Below are 17,825 nucleotides of genomic sequence, written 5' to 3'. Positions count from 1 at the left end.
ATGAGTGCTGCACTTCAGGATGGCTATACTGCATGGTGATGGGGGTTGAGTGCAGTGGTTAAGGGTCATAGTTTTCCGGGCTGGGTGGGGAAGCTACAGGTGTTGGAGGCAGCTGGTGGCAATAAGAACCTGGAGGATGGGGAAAGTGGGTTGGAGGTGACATGGGGGCACAAGGGGATGAGTTTTGGGACCAGGGCTGCAGGGGGGAGGCGGGCGCGGTAGTGCTCCACCTGCATGGCTACGAGCACCTGGATCGAGTCGGCTTGGCGCTCCATGATGCTTATCAGCCTCTCTGGGTTTTGCTGCCAGTGATCCGCATTCTGCTGGTGGACCCTCCTTTCACTCTCCTGCCACTCCTGCACTTTTTGATTTTCATTAAGGGAGTGCTGCATGACTTCATGGAGCATGTCCTCTTTGCTTCTACGTGGCCTCTTCCTGATTCTTTGCAGCCTCTCGGCCGGTGATAACATGGACAGCTGAGATCTCAAGGTTGCATCTGTACAGGCAAAATGCAACACTTAACAGAGGCAGCATTGTTCACACCAGACAGAGCAATGATTCCCCCGCACTTAAGGGCAAGCACAGTCTACACAATAGCATAATTTGCCCATCCCAAAGTGAGTGCACATAACCCATGGGAGCCCCAAAATGGTGAGTAAGCACAGGGTCCAGGGGGACTGATTCTTTCATGGCTGTACTGTCCTCTGGGTTTCTGTGCCTTGGGGAGAGCCAACAGCTGCAGGGGGCCCCTATACTGAACACTGTCCCCACATTTTCCACAGGAGTTAGTCCTGGAAGATATCTCGCTGCTGAGGGTGACCTGGGAAGCAAGGGAGAGTCTTCTACTACAATAAGGCTTCTGTCCTGGCCCATATGCAACTTGCCTGTGTGCAGCAATGGTTCCCCCCGCCCCTCACGGCACAGTGGCGCGGACAAGTTACTCTTACTGGGACAAGGAGCACAGTGGCTCTCCTGATAAACCTGCGCAAGCGCATTGCCCAAGTTCTGGATGAGACCTTTGAAGAGATCACTGAGGCCAATTACTGTGATGTGAGAGAGCATATCAACGCCCTATTCCGCATCTAGGCACACATGCGGCCCTAACCCTCCTCGCCCCAAGAGCCCACACCAAATAACTTCCTTCCCAAAATAAAAGCCGCTTACCAGGAACCTCCTCTGGTGTTTGTCCTTCCCCAAGCACCAGCCGCCGCGACTGGCTACCTTCCTCCTGGCTTGAGAACAGCTCCTGGCTGCATGCATCTAGGGATTCCGGGGTGCCTTCCTCTGCCTCAGCACCCTCGGTCCCGCTTTGCTCCTCCTCCTGCCTTGTTGCACTGGGCTCTGAAGTGTCCATGGTGGTACTCAGCATGGAGGTGGGGTTGCCCCCAAGTATCATGTCCAGTTCTTTGTAGAAACAACAGGTTGTGGGGGCAGCACTGGAGCGGTGGTTTGCCTCGCGGGCTTTGTGGTAGGCATTCTGCAGCTCCTTCACTTTAACCCTACACTGCAGAGCGTCCCCGGTCATGACCCTTTCCATCAGGTCCCTTGATATCTGCCCGAACGTCTCATAGTTCCTACGGCTGGAGAGCAGCTGGGATTCTGGACAGATTCCTGCCCCCAAACACTGATGAGGTCCAGCACCTGGCCATTGCTCCATACTCAGTGGGGATCGCCTGGCATGTTGAGGCATGGTCACTAGAAAGATTGGCTGAGAGCACTCCACGCCTTGCTGAGCAAACAGGAAGGGGATTTTCAAAATTTCCAGAGAATTTAAAAGGCGGGTCTGACGGTTGGTCACTTGAGGGCAGGGCAGTAGAGTTCAAAGCGATGACCAGAGTGGCTAGAACAGGCATTGTGGGACACTTCTGGAGGCCGATCAGAGTGCACTAACAGACCAGGGCATCCACACTGGCACCATGGCACTCCAGCACGTGCGCATCAAATGTTATTCCACTCGCCAAGATGGAGTACCAGGAGCACTCTCGCCGTGGAGTCAGAGCACTCTACATGCCTTGCCCGTGTGGATGCATCGTGAGTTAGAGCACACTGGGCTGCTTTAATGAGCTCTAACTCACAAGTGTAGCCATGACCTTACTGTTGAGCCTATGTGAGTTTTATCGTTTTTCATGAATACTGTGTGTGCCTCAGTGTCCCTGTTTGCTGCACCAATACCGCGTTGGTGGGAATAGGGGTGTGTGACTTTGGCTGAGACCTCTCGGGCAGGTGAGGCTACTCCAGCTGCCTGCATATATGCTATGATAGGTGCCCTTCATAACCTGAGACCCAGGGTGGGAATGCAACCAGGTGACTCTTTGCCCAGGAAGCGAGACAAAGACAAGGAGGAGGAGCAACAGGGGTGTCTGAGATCAGGTTGCTGGAAGCTGTCAATCTTCGGGGGGGGGGGGGGGAAATGACCGGAAGAGGGGGAGTCCAGGGCTTCTGGCCCAAGACTCCCCAAGGTGGACTTGGCTGAAAGTCACTGATTTCTGTGCTAACAAATTCTGTCCTACGCTGTGTTCCTGTTGACTTAAAAAACCTTCTGTTTTACTGGCTGGATGAGAGTCACATCTGACTGCAGAGTTGGGGTGCAGGGCCCTCTGGCTTCCCCAGGAGCTCCACCCTGGTGGACTCATTGTGGGAAGCGCACGGTGTGGAAGGGGATGCTGAATGCTCCAAGGTCAGACCCAAGAAGATCGAAGCTGTGTAAGCTTCTTGCCCTGGAGACAGTATGCTCAGAGAGAGGAGGCATGCTCCCCCAGAGTCCTGGCTGGCTTCATATGGAGTAGTTCCAGAGCACTGTGACTCCATGACAACTAGTGGTAGCTCTGGGATAAACTGTACCCTGTGGACAGAGCATCCTGCAATAAGTGACTGGGGAACAGTAGAAAGAAGGGGGATGAGTGGGAGACAGGCGTGCTGAAGGCTCAGAGAGGTGCGATTCCAGGAGGCCGAGGATCCTATGGCTTAATCCCGAGAGAGAGTGGACCCCCGAGAAGGGCTCTCGCACTGAAGGGGTTCCTCCCAGGGACCATGGGAAGCTGAGAGAGCATAGGCCTGTGAGTCTGTGACAATTTGGGAACAGCGTGGAGATGGCCTATAACCACCTCCTTAAGAAGGAAATTGTAGAGCTGTGCAGAGAGAGAGGGCTGTGCATTGGAAAGCTCACTAAGGGCTTGTCTACATTACCCACTGGACCGACGGGCAGCGATCGATCCAGCAGGGGTCGATTTATTGCATCTAGTCTAGACATGATAAATCGACTGCCAAGCACTCTCCCGCCAACTCCAGTACTCCACCAGGGCGAGAGGTGCAGGTGCAGGCAGAGTTGATGGGAGAGCATCAGCGAAGACACTGCGGTAAGTAGATCTAAGTATGTTGACTTCAGCTACATCATTCACATAGCTGAAGTTGCGTAATTTAGATCGATCCCCCCCTAGTGTAGACCAGGCACAGCTGATTGCTCAGCTGCAAGAGGAGCATCACTCTAAGGAGCCAGTTCCTGACCCAGCTGGGGCCGCAAGAGAGGCTGGGAGCAGGCGAGCTGAGACCTCTGCCACCGTCTCCAACAAGCAGGGGGTCTCCACCAGCTCCCCGTCGGTGGATCTGAGACAGATGGAATTGGAGTTGAGATTGAAGGAGTCAGAGGACCATTAGAGACAGGGAAGGCCTGAAGCAGAACAGCAGGAGAGACAGAGGCAGCATGAACTGGCAATGGCTGAGCTGAGAGGCAGAAGAACCAGTCCAGGGGTGAGTGGGGATGGACCCCAGGGTGCCAATTCCACAGGGAACCTTGACACTAAATTGCTTCCCCATGTTAAGGAGGGCGGAGATATAGATGCCTGTCTCACGGCCTTTGGGAAGGCTGGCAATTGGAACCAGGCTGGCCCTGTGGAAAGGCTCCTCTGTCTAGCCCCCTTCCTGGGTCCCAAGGCCATAGAGCTGTTTAGCCAGATGGGCAGGGTGGCAGACTGGCTCTCAATCCTGGCCCCAGCATGTGTGTCTGCGTGGACTCTCTGGGCTCAGGGCCCTCAGACCCCCAGTGGGAGCGGAAGGTGGTGGTCAATGAGGAGACATTCCTGGGGTGGCGAGATCCTGGGACAGAGAGAACTGTTATCAGTCCCTGGGTGGTGCTGCCTCACCAGATGCTGAGGGGCTGTGTGACCTGGGTTAAGGTCCCAGGGACGAAGCCACTTGAGCTGCCTATGGGTCAGATCCCTGTGCAGACACAGGAGGGGTTGAGCCGGCTGGTAGTTGGGGTTCTCCAAGATATCAGTTGTGACCTCCTCTTGGGGAATGACTGTGTCTATTTGGGACAGGATCCAGGCTCTGTTCTTGTAATGGCCGAGGATCTGAATTTTAATCGAGGGAACCAATCGACTTAGACTGAAGCAGTCAGTGAAAATGCAAATGACCTGGCTGGCAGGGGGGAGGAGCTGCTAAGCTCAAGATACCTGTAACCAGAGCCCTGGAGCTGAGTAGGACAGAGAGATACTCCCCACCTCCCTGCACATGGGGGAGGTGGCTCACTCTGATGCTGTGAGCAAAGCAGGGGGCTCGCTGCCTGCCCTCACTGGAACAGCAGGGGCAAAGCTGAGACCAGGGGAATCAGAGACCCCAGCTGAGTGTGAGGAACCACAGCCAGGGCGGGACAGCTGCCAACCAGGGCTGCCTTGTCCAGAGCTGCAAATGGCCTGGGACAAGGGTAAAGCAGCCTTGAGACACGTGCCTGCCATAGAGGAGCCTTTTCAGAAGGTGGCCATGGGCAGTGTTTTCCCCAGGAATTGAAATTGGGGGGTTGTTGGAATATTCAGGGGCAGGGAGGGGGTGAGGGCCAACGAGGGTTCAGACTGTGAGGGCAAAGGTGGGCTGTATGGCACCATAGTAAAAACTGAAAAATGCCAGGATGGGCAGGGATGCAACACCATGCTCTGAGCGTTCCTAGCCTCTGTTCTCCAGCAGCTGGGAGTGGATGACAGGAGATGGATCACTCCATGATTCCCTGTGCTGTTCATTCCCTCTGAAGCACCTGGAATAGTCACTATCGGAAGACAGGATACTGGGATAGATGGACCATTGGTCTGACGCAGTATGGCCATTCTTACATAAGAATAATTATAAATAAAACAGTTTAGTACAGAAACTCCCCAAAATAATGACCTCTTGAGATAGCAATGTTGTGAGATAACGACCTTGGCAAATAATGCATTTTAAAAATCTTGGCCTACTATGAAATAGTCAAGTCCCTCTTAGAGGGAGGGGAGCCCAGAGCCAGGACTCTGGCCCTCCCCCTGTACCCCAAAACACCTGAGACTGCCCTGCCCATTGCTCCTCCTCCAGCCCTTGCCTTGCTTTGCAGGTCAAGAGTCACCTGGTCGCATCCCCCTCCAGAGTCTCAGGTTATGAAGGGGAAGCTATAGCAGTGGTTATTCCCACCACCAAGACATTGGTGCAATACACAGAGAAACTGACACACACACAGCATTCTTGCAAAACAGAAAGACTCACATAGAACAAAACAAGGGAAAATCCCCACTTCGTCACCTCTCTCTCTCCTTCGAGACCAAACTGAGTGGGGTCACTTTAGCAAGTGACCTGAGGAAGTTCAGGTCTCCCTCTCCGAAACAAATCATCAGCTATAATATTTGAGCTCCCCTTAACGTGGACCACCTCCTTCTCATAATCCTGGGAGGACAGTCTCCACCTCAGGAGCTTGGTATTGGCCCCTCTCATCTGGTGCAGCCACAGCAGGGTGAATGGTCTGGGTACACAGTGAAGCACCACCCAAATAGATCCGGCTGCAGTCTTTTAAGAGCCCACTCCATGGCCAGGCATGCCTTCTCTATAGCTGCAGAGCCCTGCTCCCGGGGCAGCACCTTCCTGCTCAGGTACATGATGTGGTGTTTCTCCCCCTTTGCATGGGCCTGCCTCGGCACCGTGCCCAGTCCTGTGTCTGGGGCATCGGTGAACACTATAAAGGACTTGTCAAAGTCTGGGTTTCCCAGCACTGGGCCCTTGACCAAATCCTCCTTCAGCATGCAGAGAGCCGTCTGGCACTGCCCGGTCCAGACCAGCTTGTCTGGCTTACCCTTTTTGCATAGCTCAGTGATGGGAGCTGACACAGAGCTAAAGTGGGGCACAAGCCTCTGGTAGTGCTCTGCCATCCCAATAAAGGCCTGGGCCTGTTTCTTAGTCTGGGGAGCAGGCCAGTCTTTGATCACCTCCACTTTGGGTGGCTCTGGCTTTAGGCAGCTGCTCCCCACCTTGTGGCCCAGGTACGACACCTCTGCTGTCCCCACCTTGCACATCCCAGTTTTTACAGTCAGCCCTGCATCCTGGAGGTGACTCAGCCCCCTCTTCACCTGGGACACCTGGTCCTCCCAGGTCTGGCTAATGGCACAAATATCATCAATGTATGCTAGGTTAAAAGTCTCCATCCCCCTCAGTAACTGATCCACCTGGTGTTGGTAGGTGACTGGTGCCTCCTTCAGGCCCAAAAGGAGGACCAGGGACCTGTACAGTCCCAAAGGGGTTACAAAAGCAGGTTTCAACCTGGCATCTGGATCCAAAGGCACCTGCCAGTAGCTTTTGGTGAAATCCCCGGTCACGGGGTATCGAGTCCCCTCTCAACTTGTCTAGGATCTCATCAGGCCTAGGTATGAACAGGCACCAGCCATGGTGATGGCATTGAGCTTCTGGTAGGACACACAGAATCGAATCGACCCATCTTTCCTGGGGACCAGCACCACAGGAGGGGCCCCCAGGACTGGTGGATAGCTGGATCACCCCTAAAGCCAGCATGTCTCTGACCTCTCCCTCCAGGGCCTGTTCTGTGTTCCCCATTTCTCTGAATGGGGAACACCTGATGGGAGGGCTGGGTCCTGTCTCCACCCAGTGGAAAGCTTGGTTAGTGAGCCACGGCAGGTTAGAAAACAGCTGTTGGTTGGAATGCAGCATCTCTCTGATCTCTGCCTGCTGGGGGTTAGCTGGTCAGAGAGGGGAACTGAGTACAGCAAGGGGTCAGCTCTGGTCTCAGAGAAGAGACCCAACAGGGGATCTTCCCCTTTCTCCCACTGGCCACACACGGCCAGTATCAGCCTCTCCCTGTCACAGTACAGCTCCATCATGTTGACCTGGTCTCCTCGGTGGCTGTGAGCCCAGTTGGGCAGTTCCACCACATCATTCTCTTCATTCAGCTGTTTGACCTTGAAGAGCCCGTCCCAGGCACCTTGCAACTTATTCTCCCTCACTGGGATGAGAACCCTCACCTGGTCCCCGGTGCCATAGGCTAAGCGGTCATACGAGACCTTCTGCCTCCCTTGGGCCCTAGCCCGGTTCTCCTTGGCCAGACCCATGAGCTCAGCAATCTTTTCCAGGAAAGTCAGTACATACTCCACCACTGATTCTCCATCGTAGAATATCCACCAAAAACCAAAATAACAGTAATAACAAGACAAAGACACCCCCCCCCCAATCTTCGTCGCAACAGTAGACCCACGGTGCTCTGGGTTATTTGTCTGCTGGCATCAACTTGCTTGTAGAGTGTCTGAAAAACAAAAAACATTTCCCAGTCCCCTGGGTGGGGATAGATTAGTGCCTAAAAATACCCCTTCCTTTTACAAATCTTGCTAACTGCAGGAAAAACAGAAGAATTACCTCCACATTTTCCTTGTTTTGTTCTATAGGCAGGCTTATGAATTATCCCACTGTTCATTCATGAGGTGGTGTACCTCAGTTTCCCCTCTTATTTTCAGGCTTGACTTGTTTTCCCACCTCCCTGTCCTGGAGGGCCATAATCTAAGTCTTCAATCTTGTTTGCTGACCAGGTATATTTATTTTTTGCAGCTCCTTTTTTGCTGCCATTTATGGACAGTTCTCTCCTTCCTCTACACTACATTATATTAGCCACATCAACTTTCACAGAAGGTGTAACTGCCTCCCCTGTGCCCACAGAGTTCTCATGCACCCCCCCCAAAACAATAGTCCAATCCCCCAGAGCCACCCCAAGGGTCAGGGTTCCCATCATTGCTCCCCTTTTCCTTCTCTTTTTCCTGTGCACACGCAAAATAAGATCCAGGATGTCTCCTCCATCCCCTGGCCCTTGTCGCCTCCCACCACAGCCACAACTTTGGTCTTTATTTAAAAACATATTAAACTTTATAAAGCATTGAGGTACCTTAAGGGTTAAATGCTGAATACCAAAGCCAAACAACACTAGTTACCTGTGTCTGGCAAAAAGTGTCTGTCAGTTTTGCAACTTTGAATGAAAGATTCAAATGGATTTAGTGCCATTGTTTAAAAACCAAACCAAAACAATTCATCTTAAATCTATAAACAGGATTTTACAAACCATGAGTGTTGGTTTTGGTCCTTAAAACCTCACATTACACAAAAAGATTTGCACACAAAAATTCTTTTGCCCAACACCCCACACACTGCTTTTATTATTTTTACACAACTGTACCCAGATTACATCTCCATCTTGTACAACTGGAGACAGTCAAGTTTTAATGGAAATTCCCTACATTCCTTTAGTGATTTTGATTAACTCATCCAATAGTCAAATAATATAGATCAGAGTATCTGGCTGGCTTGGTGCCTGAAGCAGTCCTTTACAGACCATTTCTGTGGGAGAAGGGCCTATTTCCCCTCAGAATAGCTATAAAGGCTCCTGGGGACAAAAACATAGTGGTGGTAGTAGCCACCTGACCCCCTTGTGTAATTTGCTTCACAACCATTACCTTTTAACATTTTCACAACTTCCAACCAAATTAAGCAAACTGAGGAGGAGAAGAAAAAGAAGAAAAGGATATAGTTAGCTCTGAGCAAAGGGTAGGGCTCCCTAAGTTTAAACAGTTGGGAACCCTTACCCCCAGGTTTTTATCCTGGCTCTTGGAGAAGAGTGGAGGTTGTTACCTGCTCCTGCAAACCCTGCCATTTTTCACTTTGAAACTTTTTTTCCCTCTCCACTACCCTAGGAGCAAGTCCCAGCTCCTGTCTCTTAAGGTGGTCTGTTAACTCTGCTTTTGACTCCAAACCCTGTTTGCCAAATTATCTTTAACTGCTCCTAACTTTATTTCACAATCCTCCAGTAGCCTTCGCTGGAGTAGCACCAAACATGAAAGATTACTGGCAGCTTCCCATAATGCTGCCTTTACTTCAAACCTCTTACAAGTGGACCTAAGTGACTCCTTTCCCTGGAAGGCATCCTGCCCCATGGGTACGGACCTCCTTCCACTACCCATTTATCATGGAGGTGGGCTCCTCAGCCAGCCCCCATCCTTCTGGGTCTCCAACACTGCTCCCATTTCCTTTTTAATCTCATCCCAGGTTGACCCCCACACCTGGAATGGGCCCAGATTCTTCCGTAACCACTTATCCAAAAAGACCATTACCCCAGCTCGCAAGGACCTGCAACTACCATCATGAGAGCCTGCCATAACCCCCTCCAAGTAGCTGTGCGGACAGTTGGGGTGGGGGACTTACGTGGCTGCGACTTACCTGTCCAACATGATGCATCCGAGTCATGGCACCAAGATATTAGAGGGCCTTCCCTCAACCCTCCCGCTTCCCCGGTTCTTGTCATGCAGACAGCAAGCAGCAAAAGACCAGAAGTCCAAAGTGCAGACAATGCAATGTTTATTGGGGTTAATTTCCAAGCAAACATATTCCGAAGCCCTTCACACCAGTCGGGCTTATCTCTATACACCAATAGAGTCTGTTCCCCAGTGTCCCCCTTCCCAGCTGTGACATCACAGAGCCTTGCCTGTGTCCCTGTTCCCTATTCCCATTACCTCCCTCCCCACTTAGCAAGCATGATTCCAATTTTCCCTTCCACTTCCTGTTTGACCCCGGTTTATATAATATTCTATACCTTAACCAGTCATTTTACTGAAATCTATCTAACCAATCCTAACATACCGTAACATAATTCTCTAATTAATTATATCCCACTACCCTCATTAACTTACACCTAGCAAAATTAGTAATACAGCAGATAAAAACAATTAGAGAACAGACAGATTAACAATAGAAAAATCGGGGCCATAAAGATAAAACATACAGAAATTAGGGTTTCACAACCACAACTATTGAGGAGTGATTTCTTGCCAGATAGGATGCTATCAAACTAAGTTTTCTTTAACCATCTTTATCTGGTGGTGATAGAAATACAATCCTGTCCTGAGAATGCCTAACAGCCCAATAGCACCTTATTTCAATGGGACTCAAAGTTTGGAATGTGAGGATAGGACCATATGCTTCCCAGTTTATGGCTGCCTCTGCTGCTTTGCCAAAGGCCTTAGCCTAAGAACAGGGCTTCAGACTGTCACAGTGAGAAAAGGCCTTATACAGTCAGACAGTGATTTTGATTCTCTCTTTTATACCTCTAGAACTAGCAAAGTGATAAGAATACACCTAAGTTCTTAAAGTATAGGCCTTTACAGGCAGGCCTGAATATCTATAATCTAACAAGCGGGGGGAGTGGGGTGCACACTTAGACAGCGGCCCCAGGGTGCCCCACTCACCCCTGTAACAGACAATGCTGAAAAAACTATTTTTTAAGCTTCCATCTTCTCAGTCTCCCTTCCCTTCCTCTGGCTGCAGCACGATTAAAGGCCCGCTGACCAATCTAGTGCCCAGCCTCCGGGGAGAACAGGATCCATATACCAAGGAGAAGAGCAGAAAGTTTCAAGCTTGCTGTGGCTCAATGCAGTAGGCAGCAGCTGTGCTGGGTTGTCAACTACCCACCTTTCCAGAGTCCATATTGTCCTGACATGGAACGAACACCACAGGCTAAAGCACATGTCCTCAGCCTGCTGCCCAGCAGCCAGAGAAACATCTGTGCAATGTCTTTGCAAGGCTGGGAAGTTAGGCCCTGCCACAGTCTCTCCAGCTTTTTAGTTAACCTCAGCCTGGGAAACCGACAAGTTACCTAATCAGAAGTCAGAGTAGCAGCCGTGTTAGTCTGTATCCGCAAAAAGAAAAGGAGTACTTGTGGCAACTAAGACTTAAGAGACTAACAAATTTATCTGAGCATAAGCTGGCATGCATCCGATGAAGTGAGCTGTAGCTCACAAAAGCTTATGCTCAAATAAATTTGTTGGTCTAAGGTGCCACAAGTACTCTTCTTTTTTCTAGTCAGAAGTGATTCTCTCTGCCTGCTCTAATGGCAGCAGCTCTCCTTTCCTCACATCCGGCTTCTCCCTACCACTCAAACTTGCCTTTCACTAGTGCTCTGGTGCCAGTGAAGTTTTGGGTCTACGCTTCCCTGTGGTTCAGGAGAGCTGGTATCATGACACACACAGTGGATGGAAGCCATGTTCAGAGTACACAAGGTTGTGGAGAAAAGTAATGGGATGTATGGAGCCTTTTGCTTCACCTCACTTGTCTGAGTCTAGGGCAGGAGCAGAACTGATCGTGTGCTAGGCCTTCACTGCCTTGCCTGGGCACAGCCCAGCTGCTCTGATTAGCTGGGGGTCGGGCATGGACCGGCAAGCACTGTGGGCCTGAGATGCCAGGTGCTCAGCAGCTTGAATTAGAGCCGAGTGGGTCCCTGCGAACAGGTGATTGATGCACAAACTCATCCCCATTTTCTCAAAATGTGACCAAGCATTTGAAATCTCAGCTACTTTAATGAGATTGGTCACAGTCTTGTTTTTGATAGGACGAGCAAGGTTTGTGCTGTGAGCACACAGGGAAAGCAAATGTACAATTCCCTGTGGAGAGCGAACCACCGACTTTCTGCGAGCAGCTGAGTTAAGTGACAACAGCCAAATAGCCGCTGCGTGAACAGAGTCCTGCTGGGCTGTGTTCAAATCAGTGCTTCGCTGAACTGGTTAAAATCTCATTCAAACCCTGGCTGGGATTCCTGTCTCCATCTAGTGGGCCCCTCAGGCCAGGGCTAAGGCCCAGCATGGCATGGGGGTGAATTGGCATCACTGCTGCCCATGCTCTGCTCTGGAGATAAAGGGCTAAGGGTTCAAGTCTCCATGGACTTGCACAGATGGATGAGTGGGAGTCACACCCGTGGCCCTAAGGGCAGTGGGGGGTCTGATGTGTACCCAGCACCTCTCGGTAGCATGCTGGTGGCAGACTGGGATTCCCTGCAGTAACTCAAGTGCTTGTATTCTCTGTCTGCTTCACTCTTTCCTAGAGAGCACACAAATGGGAGAGGCTCTCATCTAAACAGACAGAGTTACACACCCCGCCTTGCAGCGCCAGGCACAACTGAGGGCAAGCCAGCAGCTCTTAGTAAAAGCCCCCACGTCCCACAGCTAGCGGCAGAATACCCTCGGAGAGCTGCCCCCAAGCTCTGCTGGGCCTGGAATTCCACCACAGCAGTTGCTCTGCCCCAGGAGCCTGCTGGGTGGGTGACGCCTCACGATTGCGGCCAGCAGCGGAGGAAGAGTGCGTGAGCCCACTGCGGTGTAGTAAAGTACACGGGTTTATTTAGTTGATAGGATTCTTTACAGAATACAGAAAACATCTTTAAAATAATCATACAAGGAATAAAAACACAGCAGTAGTTGGTGAACACTTTTTTAATACAAGTCTCTCTCACCATTACAGTGTCTAGTGGCATAAACAAACAGCACTGGTGCTAAGGGGAAGGCGGCCGCTGAGAATGCCATTATTATTATTCTGTTCACTGCCCCTTCGCCTCCAGTTTCTATGGTGACAGGTAGGCCCAGGCCTGACATATGTGCGCCTGCGCATGGCCAGTATGGAGAGGCTGCGGTTGCTAGGGACAACAGCACTGTTTGGGAGCCTGTTCCAACTTGCGCATGTGGGGATAACTTCAGGCCTGCTGGAGAGGCACCCAAAATGTACCGCTGCCAGCTCAGCCCTCCCAATCTACTCCCAGCTGCAACGGGCTTCCAGACACAGCTCTAGGCGCAGCACAAAGCCAGCAGAGCATCTGGGTGACGACACTCCCACTCCCCCTATTGCCAGAGAGGAAAAGATGGGCCAGTGCTCTCCTAGGAAGCCTGCTCAGCTCCAGCACTCTTGCAAGGGGGGGAGTGGGGGAGGAGTCACAGTTGGTATGGGGTAAAGCCAGCACCACTAAAACCCTGCCTGAGGTGCACTTTGCAGCCACCCTGACCTCACTTCTCCCACCCCCTTGCAGGTACAGAAGCAGAGAGTGCTGAGCTAAGGCCCTAACAAGATTAGACTAGTGTTTGCTTTTGACAGGCAAACTCCCTTGAAGTCGAGAAAAGGGATGATGGGAAATGCCAGCCTAGCAATTAAGAGGTGAAGGTCATTTTCTCCAGTCACCTACTGGTGTGTAACTTGGCCACGTCAGCACACAAACATACTTTGCAAAACAGTCAATATGGCTTAAAGTGTCTGTTTGGTGTGCAAAGTCAGCCAGAACCTGCCCAGCCAGCCCTGGCCAGGGCAGGGCCACATTATTGCAAAGGGTTTTTCCTCCCTCTAAATGTACCAAAAATAGTTCTCAAACGGTCAAGAAAAATCCATGCTTAAAATGATTTAGTTCAAAGGAAAAAAGCACAGGAGCAGCCTACAGGGCAACCCCAACCTTGCAGGAGAGATGATGGAAGTTCATTTTAAAAAGGCAAGAAACCTAGACATGGCTCTAATATTTAACAATGACTAAGAGACAGAACTCAAAGTGAGCAAAGCAGTCAGTCCCATGGAGTTGATACTATCAAGCTAAGCTCGTACAAACTGCTGTCAGCGTTACCATTTTTAATTATTTTTTAATAAAACAATTTGAGGCTTTATCAAAAATTTAGTAAAAAATTAGATTTGAGAGTTTTACTCTAGCCATTTCTGGCACTTCGGAGATCCCAACCGCCAGCGTAATGTGCGCGTGAGCGTGAGGGTGGTGCAGAACAAGTGGGTTGGGACAGCAAGAGGGGATGGATGAGAAGCTGTGCCAATATTATGCTCAAGGAGAAGTGAGGAGATAGCAACACACTACATAAAAATATTGCATCTTCGCCAAAACACCTCAAAGTGTGTCAAACCCCAGCACTCGCTACTTACATGGAGAAGTGGGGCAGTATAAAACCTTCTCCCATTCCTGGCAGAGCCCCCCACTGCTGGTCTGCCCACACCACAGCCATGCAGCCCACCGTGGAGATGCTGCCCCTCTGAGCCTGACTGAGCCCCACTCTCTGTTACCCAATGGATGTTTTCCAGGCTGTTCTGAGGCACCAAGTTCTGTTCTCCAGCAGCATGGGGACGGGCAGGGTGATCTCGGCAGGCCAGCAACAGCCTATGTGGGGGCAGGGAGTTTCCTGGTCGCTTGGCAAAGGGTGCCCACACCCAGGCTAATGACAATTTTACAATATGTGAAAAAATAGGATTCCTCTGATAAAAACACTGGCTAGGTCCATCCTCTAACTGGGTTTGAAACACCTCTGGAGCTGATTTTTAGCAAAGTACTTCCCCTCCCCCGTCCCAAAAACCACACAGACAACTTTAGGTAAACAGCAGAATAAATGTAAAAACTCAGCCTTGACTTCAGAAGGTCCCTTAAATGTCATTATTTGTAGGCTATCTTTCATGTTATGTCCTGTTGCTAGACACACGTGAATAGAAAAAAAAACAGTACAGTTAGTGTTAAAGGCAAACAGCAGAGCCTCAGAGTGCCACCCCCTATGCTGCCTGCACATCCAGCCATCTCTCTCCCTTTTCACCAGTCCGCGGACGCGTCGAGAAGCCTGCCGTCAGAAATACATTTGAGCCAAGAAGAATTTTCTATGAATAAAATAAAATAAAAGCTGTTAGGCAAAAATAAAATCAGTGTCCCAAAGTCTCCCCAGCACTCTGGTGAGCGAACATTTCCGGAGAGGGGCTGGCTGCGGTTTGGGATTCTGAGTGGTGTTTCTGGTTGGCAACGGATTTGCAGGCCATCAGTCCCTACAGACAACCCTGGCACGGGACTAGAGGCCCCTACTCCGCAAAGAATCTTTTGTTCATTAAGGGGGGACGTATGGAGGTGGAGACCTGTAGGGGGTCATGTTCTTCGGGCGGGAGCCTTTACCCTCCATGGGTGCTGTGAAAGGTGGGGGAGGCTGGTATGGAGGTGCATTGGGGTCTTCATCCCGCAATGGAGTATATTCCCCGATGGTGTCCTGGTTCAAGGGGGTGGTCTCTGGCATGTTCTGGTTTGGGTACTCTGGAGGGGGGAGAGGGGCTTTCTCCTCCTGAAGGATCAGGGGCATGCTGGAGGAAGGGGGAGGTTTGGAGTCATCCAGCTCATCTGCGAATATGATCGGCACTCCCTTCTTGATGAAGGTGGCCTGATCTTCAATGGTGAGTTTGCCTTTTCTCTTCTTGCGATAACAGATCATGGCAATGATGCCAGCGATCAGCAGGATAGCAGCAACCACCACAGCAGGGATCACAGTGTGCAGGTACACGTCATCCTCACTGCTCTTCTCGGGGTCTTTACCTGACAGCAACGTCGGGGTGGCTTCAGAGATAATCCTGCTATCTCTAGCCACTGGAATAAATTGAATGTGCCTGCAGCTGCCGGAGCCAACCACAGATATGTTTATGGGCCTGAACTCTGGCTCTAAGGCATTGGAGAAGGCTGGGCTAGGACCACCAGAGTCATCAGAGATTCTTTTGCTTAAGGCTCTGATCTGTTCTTTCGGGCACGGGTCCAGAGGCAGAGTGTTGTTTGTCCACTCCACTACAATGGAGCCCTTGGTGATGTTTTGTAAGGTAATGGTGCTGCTGTTCCGGTCACCAAATGCAAAAGCCAGCTTCTTTACCAACTGAATCTTTTTATTGATGTCAGTGGCCACTGCATTGTGGTCTCCATGGAATTTGGCTTTGAATTTAACTGGAGACTTGTCCCCATGTGGCCGTTTGTGAACATGTATTTCAAAAGCATCCACTGCAGAGAGGCCACCTTTGTCCGTGGCGTACATGAAATACTCATGCTTACCTATGTGGCTGTGATCAGGCATTCCATACATTAGTTGACTAGTGCTATTGAACTGGACCCAGGAGTTTTCTTCCACCATTTTCTGCTCTTTCAGCTTTAGAGTCAATTGCAGTTTATCTGTAGTGGTGTCTTCTTTATCATAGAACGTATCGGAAGGTATTTTAACTTCAAAGTAAGTGCCTTCCCATGCATCCACCCTGTCAATGTGGTTTGTCAGCCTTGGCGGCTCATTTGGCTCCCACACACGGGAAGGACCACTAATGGTAGTGCGTATGCGGGTTGGAGGAGAGGGGGTTTCCAACTTAGTGATTGGTGATCTGGTCGTGCCAGGGGGCTTGGTAGGTCGAGGAGTTTTGGGTCTTCTGGTAGGCCTTCGAGTTGTAGCTGTAGAGGAATCTGTTGTTGATGGTGTGCCTAGTTTCAGAATGGTAACTCTTGGTTTCTTAGTAGTGGTTGTGGGTGGTGTAACCACAGCAGTAGGCTCTACATATCCAGTCATCGTTGGGCGAATCTGCCCAGGGATAGTACTGGTGGCTTCCACTACTCTGGTTGGCTGAACTGGTCCTAGAGTTGGTGTCTGAACAATGGCTCCTCTTGTTCTAATAGTAACTGTAGGTTTCCTAGGTAACGGTATAGGCTCTCTTACTGGAGGAGCCGTTGTTTCTGTGGGTGGAGCAATGGCTGGGGATGTGGGAGTGGGAACAATTCTGGTTGGTGGTTCTTGGATAGCAGTTGTAGGTGGCCCGATGGCAGTGACAGGTGTAGGGGTGGCATTGATCTGCCGCCTTATCCTCTTAGGAAGATGAGGTTTCTTGTTAGCAATGTGCCAGCCAACAACAGGGTAGCCAAGATGGGCAGACATGGCACCTTCTTTAGCAGGAGCTTCAACATTGCTGATGTTGGGAACACTATTTTGGCTCAAAGAACATCCCAATTTCCATGAGAGTAAGGCCCCATTTTCCACCACCTTCTTTGCATTTCCTGGCCCAGCCATGAAGGCTGACATGTCAAAGAGTCTATTATTTACAACAGGAACCAACTTCATGTTATGAAGTTCCACCTCTGAAAAATGTTTCATTCGGTTTAAAAGTTCAACTCTTTGCTTTGGTGTCATTTTTGTTAAGTCAGCATCCAAAATTACAGTCAGGATTGTGACTGGTTCCTCTGTGCCACACATGAATGGTGCTGCCTCATTCTGGTCTTGGGAAGTCACTCGTACTGACTGAGGTTCATTGTGGTCTTCAGGGTGAACCTCAATGGAAAAGACATTGATGGTCTGGGGCACATAACTTCCATTGGGCTCCAGCTGCCCTGCATTCACTGAGATGTAATGCACACCCTTGTCAGTATCCAGGGGCAGACCTTCCAAGGTGCTACTCTTCGGTTCCCAATGCAACCAAGAAGGCAAGGAGTCTTTCCCCGCTTCAGATATCTATGGAAGAGAAGGAGAGGTATGGTAAGGTACTGTTGCCTTTTAGAAATTAGTGAAGAGACCAGTTTGATCACAATTAATGTTTACGTTACAGGCTATCAACAACTGATCTTGTAAGCACAACAGGTGTAAAAGGTAAATTTCTAGCCAGAATACCATGATTGATTTTTATTGCATGCATCTGCCCCCAAAACACTGAAGTGGCCTGAACAGAGGAGCAAACCCAGTAGGTATTTAAAAATACTTCGTCAAAGGGCTTGTCTCCATGATGTAAGCTCCCAAGCACCAGTAGGCACCACTATATGGGATAAGTATGTTATTTTCTGCTAACGCACAAGTGCAATTCCAGGGTGTGGTTACACAGCAAGACACCCAGAGCTGGCCTGTGACAGTCAACTCGGGCTCGCGGGGCTTGGGCTGTTCCATTGCTGTGTAGACTTTTGGGGTCAGGCTGGAGTCTGATCTCTG

At 50.4% G+C, this 17,825-nt stretch overlaps 1 protein-coding gene across 1 annotated transcript in view; it reads right to left on the bottom strand.

The window, feature by feature from the left end:
- Nucleotides 1-9,777: 9,777 nt before the first annotated feature.
- DAG1 (dystroglycan 1) overlaps nucleotides 9,778-17,825 on the bottom strand; it is a 116,955-nt gene continuing 108,907 nt past the window's right edge. The window contains exon 3 of the mRNA XM_074958371.1: nucleotides 9,778-17,357. Coding sequence (XP_074814472.1) covers nucleotides 14,949-17,357 — 2,409 coding nt within the window. The 3' untranslated portion in view covers nucleotides 9,778-14,948. The remainder of the gene's footprint in view (nucleotides 17,358-17,825) is intronic.

This window comes from Natator depressus, chromosome 7 (genome assembly GCF_965152275.1).
Source record: "Natator depressus isolate rNatDep1 chromosome 7, rNatDep2.hap1, whole genome shotgun sequence".
Lineage (NCBI taxonomy): Eukaryota > Metazoa > Chordata > Testudines > Cheloniidae > Natator > Natator depressus.
The sequence above is the reverse complement of the archived record's forward strand: the minus strand, read 5'-3'. Positions and strand labels throughout refer to the sequence as shown.